The sequence below is a fragment of the Austrofundulus limnaeus genome, unplaced genomic scaffold, assembly GCF_001266775.1.
Source record: "Austrofundulus limnaeus strain Quisiro unplaced genomic scaffold, Austrofundulus_limnaeus-1.0 Scaffold96, whole genome shotgun sequence".
Taxonomy (NCBI): Eukaryota; Metazoa; Chordata; class Actinopteri; order Cyprinodontiformes; family Rivulidae; genus Austrofundulus; species Austrofundulus limnaeus.
In genome coordinates, this window is record NW_013952498.1 from 510,226 (window position 1) to 514,641 (window position 4,416).

At 40.9% G+C, this 4,416-nt stretch overlaps 1 protein-coding gene across 1 annotated transcript in view; it reads left to right on the forward strand.

The window, feature by feature from the left end:
* tnrc18 (trinucleotide repeat containing 18) overlaps nucleotides 1–3,964 on the forward strand; it is a gene marked incomplete at its 5' end in the record, with an annotated part of 11,834 nt that extends 7,870 nt beyond the window's left edge. Inside the window, 1 exon segment of the mRNA XM_014012875.1 lies at nucleotides 1,958–3,964. Coding sequence (XP_013868329.1) covers nucleotides 1,958–2,164 — 207 coding nt within the window. The 3' untranslated portion in view covers nucleotides 2,165–3,964.
* Between the last annotated feature and the right edge of the window lie 452 nt (nucleotides 3,965–4,416).

A 4,416-nucleotide genomic window follows, 5' to 3' on the forward strand; every position in this document is an offset into this window, starting at 1 on the left:
GTTCTTAAACATGCAATTACATACATAAATAAAGACTTGATTTAATAATTATTTCAGAGACAGATTCTTCATTAAAGTAGTTCTATCATCCTGTTTGAAACTCACTGCTACAGCTGAGATAAGGTTGATTAATGTGACACAATTTAACATATCCAGTGACTTTAGGGCCTTTTACTTTCATATTGTTTATTCTTGATTTATTTTAAATTGGCTCTTTTAAATGAAACCAGAGAGCGTTGACAGAGAGGAGAAGGTAGAAATGACTCAGCCTGTAACTGAAAATATGGATGGAGGACAACAGAGCTGCTTCATGGAAGAAGAACCTCAGCTTACCCTGTTAGCCTGTTAGCCTTTGTGCTAGCGCCAACCCTATATTGCCTTATATGTATTAGCTCGGCGCTAGTGCGACAAACAAACTAAACTGAGGTCCTCCATCCATATTTTCAGTTACAGGCTGAGTCATTTCTACCTTCTCCTCTCTGTCAACGCTCTCCGGTTTCATTTAAGAGTCGATCATCAGATATTGTTCAAGATTAACCTTCAGGGTGGATATAGCTCGCTAGCAGCCTCACACAGAGGACCTGTCCACGTCATCATTTACCCAGAATGCTTTGCATGTAAATAAAATGGCTCCGTTCGTGTAATAAAAATTGAACATCCTACAGTATTTTTAGAGTCTTTATTTTACAGTTAAAATATGCGTTTATCAAATGAAGTCTAATGTTACAAACTAATCAGGGATCCCTTTAATGTGCTAAAGGAGAGATGGAAACACATTTGTCGAATAAGTTCTGACGTAGCGAACATTTACGGTACCAGAGCGACTGCAGCTGGACCCTCCTCCCGCTGTCGGCGTATTCTCAGTTATTCCCGTAACGTGAAGAGAATTACATTTGTTTCTCTACATCTCCAGACAGCAGTAACACCACCAAAACTAATTGATGACAGAATAATTACAACTTTCCTGGAAGTAGCAACACGTTCCTGATAACTTCTCTCCACGGTCCTGAGATGTGTGGACCCTGTGAGTTTGCGACTTTTACTTCCTGTTTACTACAGCCATGCGTCTGACGTAATTGATTCGCTTTAAGCCAATTGATGGAAACACGTCTGATTCGCATTTCGTCATTTTTTTCCTTTTTGCAAAATTTTAAAAATTTGCTCAAACTTGAAATTAGAATTGGATAAAACACAACTAATAATTGAGTATGTGGTATTTCTGCATAGAAACAGTGTTTTAAGACATCTTCTTATAAACACTGAAAAGTACTACATCTAAATGTGAAATACATAATACAGAAATACTATTAAAAGTTTTACTCMCTGTTGAGTTGTGGTGATTAGCTGCCATCTTGAGTTCTGAACTTTCTCTGTCCTCCTGGGAATTCCCACTACTAGGTTGGACATTCTCACTTCTCAGTATAATTTGGCTACAGACAAAGTCAACAGGAAAAATGCAGCCAAATGGAGATTTTACACGGTGAATTTTGCCGACTACTTTTGAACCCTGTGCACCTCCACCTAGAGGTGGGATGTCATCATTTCATGGGTAAAATAATCAGTATGCTTTATGGAAAATGTACTTTATGGCTGTAAAGCAGCGWATGCTTATTTTGAGACATTAATAGTGTATATTGAAGCTGTCGCTGGTCAGAGAAAAAGCTGTGAAGGGCCAAATTCGGCCCATGGGCCTTGAGTTTGAGAKGTGTTTTTAGGAAGTTTCTCTGCTCCAACACGCCTTTTCTGGATAAATTTGTGATTATCAGATTTCTGRAGAACTTGAAGAGGTGATTTAATCATTGAGTGTTAGAGCAGGAAAACAGGTAAAGCATGCAGGGTAGTTACCCTCCAGAACCAGGATTAGAGCGTCAGACAAGTGCTTTAAATAATGTTAACTGTGTTCAGGATTTACTGGTTTCTCTGTTCAAAAAGAAGTCTTTCTTTCTTTTTTCCTCAGCGTGCCCTCTACCAGTCGTCTCACAGCGATGAGAACGACGTGCAGACGATCAGTCACAAGTGTCTGGTGGCGAGCGTGGAGGACTATGAGCAGATGATCCACACCCGCCGCTACGCCGACAACGAGGACCTGTACTATCTAGCCGGCACCTACGAGCCCACGACCGGCATGATCTTCAACACGGACGGAGTCCCGGTCATCTGCTAGAGARGAGCTACTGAAACCAAACCACCTTGTGTGGAGACTCCTCCCACATCCACCCAACCTGTGGTCCAATCACTGCGTTTCACTTCCAGGCATTTCTGCGTGGACCGAACGGCTCCACGAAACACTTGAGAGACAGGAGACACTACAGACAGTATTATCAAAGACGTCATGAACACACACCAGGTTCTGCTGGTTTTACATGTAAATACACCCAGACACAAACAGTATGTATGCTCACACGTGCACAGACTCAATGTAAATACTCATGTCCACACAAGACACGCTTATCTAGAGGAACATATGAGTGTTTTTGTTTTTTTTAAATGGTATAGATTTATGTCAGAGTAAGTTTTATTCATTATTATTTCCTGAAGGGGTTAACAGTGGAGAAGCTTTAACGAACTGTGAATGATGGCAGACGCGAGTCCGTTTGGCGTTTTTTTTTTAAAGACGGACTCGAACAAAAAGTGGGTGTGATGTTGTGCTGTAGCCGTGGTGATGTTACGGTCATGTTACAGTCATATAAATAAATGTATGTACAGAACAGCAGGACGCACAGGTAGAGAGACAGGAAGACTCACAYCCCAAAGCACTAATAAACACTTCAACCCCCTCCCCTACCCCGACAATCCTAACTGGGACTGAATGTCCCTGTTTTAATAACAAACAATAATAAAATCTAAATAAAGTCCCTCATTGACTCAGGCTAAAAACAGTTATAGAAGCACTTCTTAAAAACACACTATGACAGAAAACCAGCTGCAGTTTGTGGATCTTTGTTTTGCACCTAGATTCAGTCATGACACTTTTCTCCACAGCTGCCTTCAGGAGGCTGTGGAGAAGCATCTTGTGGAAACGCAGGATGTTTTATTTATTTATTGTTGTTCTTCAGGTAGAAAGCCCCACTCGTGAGCTCGATGTGAGGACAGCGTAGAAATCCCAGCGAGGCTCGTAAACTCTGCAGCCTGTCCAGGAAGCACCAAGGTCACGCCGCTGAGTTTTCCACCACGCAGCTGTCGGCTCAGATTAGTTCGGCATAATTCAGTTTTACGCTTGTTTTTCCACAGGCTTTGCTTCGTTTTTCTGTCTCTGCGGCGTTTGCAACCTCCAAACATCCTCTTGTTTGTTCGCTGTGGTTTTTATTTGGATTTATGGAAGTTCTTTAATCAACGAGTGTTTCTAAAATGAGTGCGCACTTTGAACGAGGAGACTCTGTGCCCGGGAGTTATGGAGTATTTACCACGTCTCAGTTAACACCCCTCCTCCTGTTTCTGACTTGTTTTGTTTTTTTCTCCGTGCCTCATTGAACTTTTCTTTTTCTTTTTGTTTTGTGGTGAGACTGTTGAATGTCGTGCTCAGGATTGTGAGTGCTTTGCCTTATGTTTCCAGGCCTTATGATAATCTGCCAAATCTTATTTTTGCTCCCCTCTGTCTTTCATGGGRTTATCTCCACCGCAGTCTTTGCCTCGTTTATCAGATGTATCAGTGTATGCATGACCTGCCTGTGTTACACTGTATATATCAGATTATTAGCTGTGTTCCCTTTTCTTTACGTTGCTCTGCCTTGTTGCAGAGATTAGAAACAGTCTTGTTGATATTCAATAGGTTTAATATTTTCTACTCTTCAGACCTTCTGGTGTTTACTACATTTGACTGATTATGCTCTAATTTTTTTCTTTTATTTTATGGCTGCGATGCATGATGTTAAGAGGAAGAGCCAAAATGCTAATCTGTTGTTTTTGTTGAGAATATATCAATAATCCAGAGCTACCCCACCCGATTCGGATGTTATCATCCATTAAATGGATGTTATTAGCCGTTATCAGTCCCATAGAATAGCTTCAGACTGTCAGCTGGTTAATATGAGYCATAAAGCCACTAAGGTTAATTTTAGAGAAAATGACATGAGCTATGATAAAGTAGACCGGACTCTGGCGGTAGCAGATTGTTGCATTCCAACGTATATGGCACTGGTAACCCACTAGGGGGCACTGTCGGGACAGTCTGAAGCCATTCTATGGGACTGATAACCGCTAATAACATCCATTTAATYGACTGATTACATCTGAACCGGCTGGCTACCCAGTAAAAGTTTATTAATGTGCTGCTAATCTGTTAGTTTTAAAAGTGGTTTAAACAGGTACAGAGTGACTGCTATTTTCTTAAAGCTAAAATTGTAACTCTTATTGCCCAACATGTTCCTTAAAATGATTTTTCAGACACTTTGAAGTGAGGACTTTATGGAAGTGTTC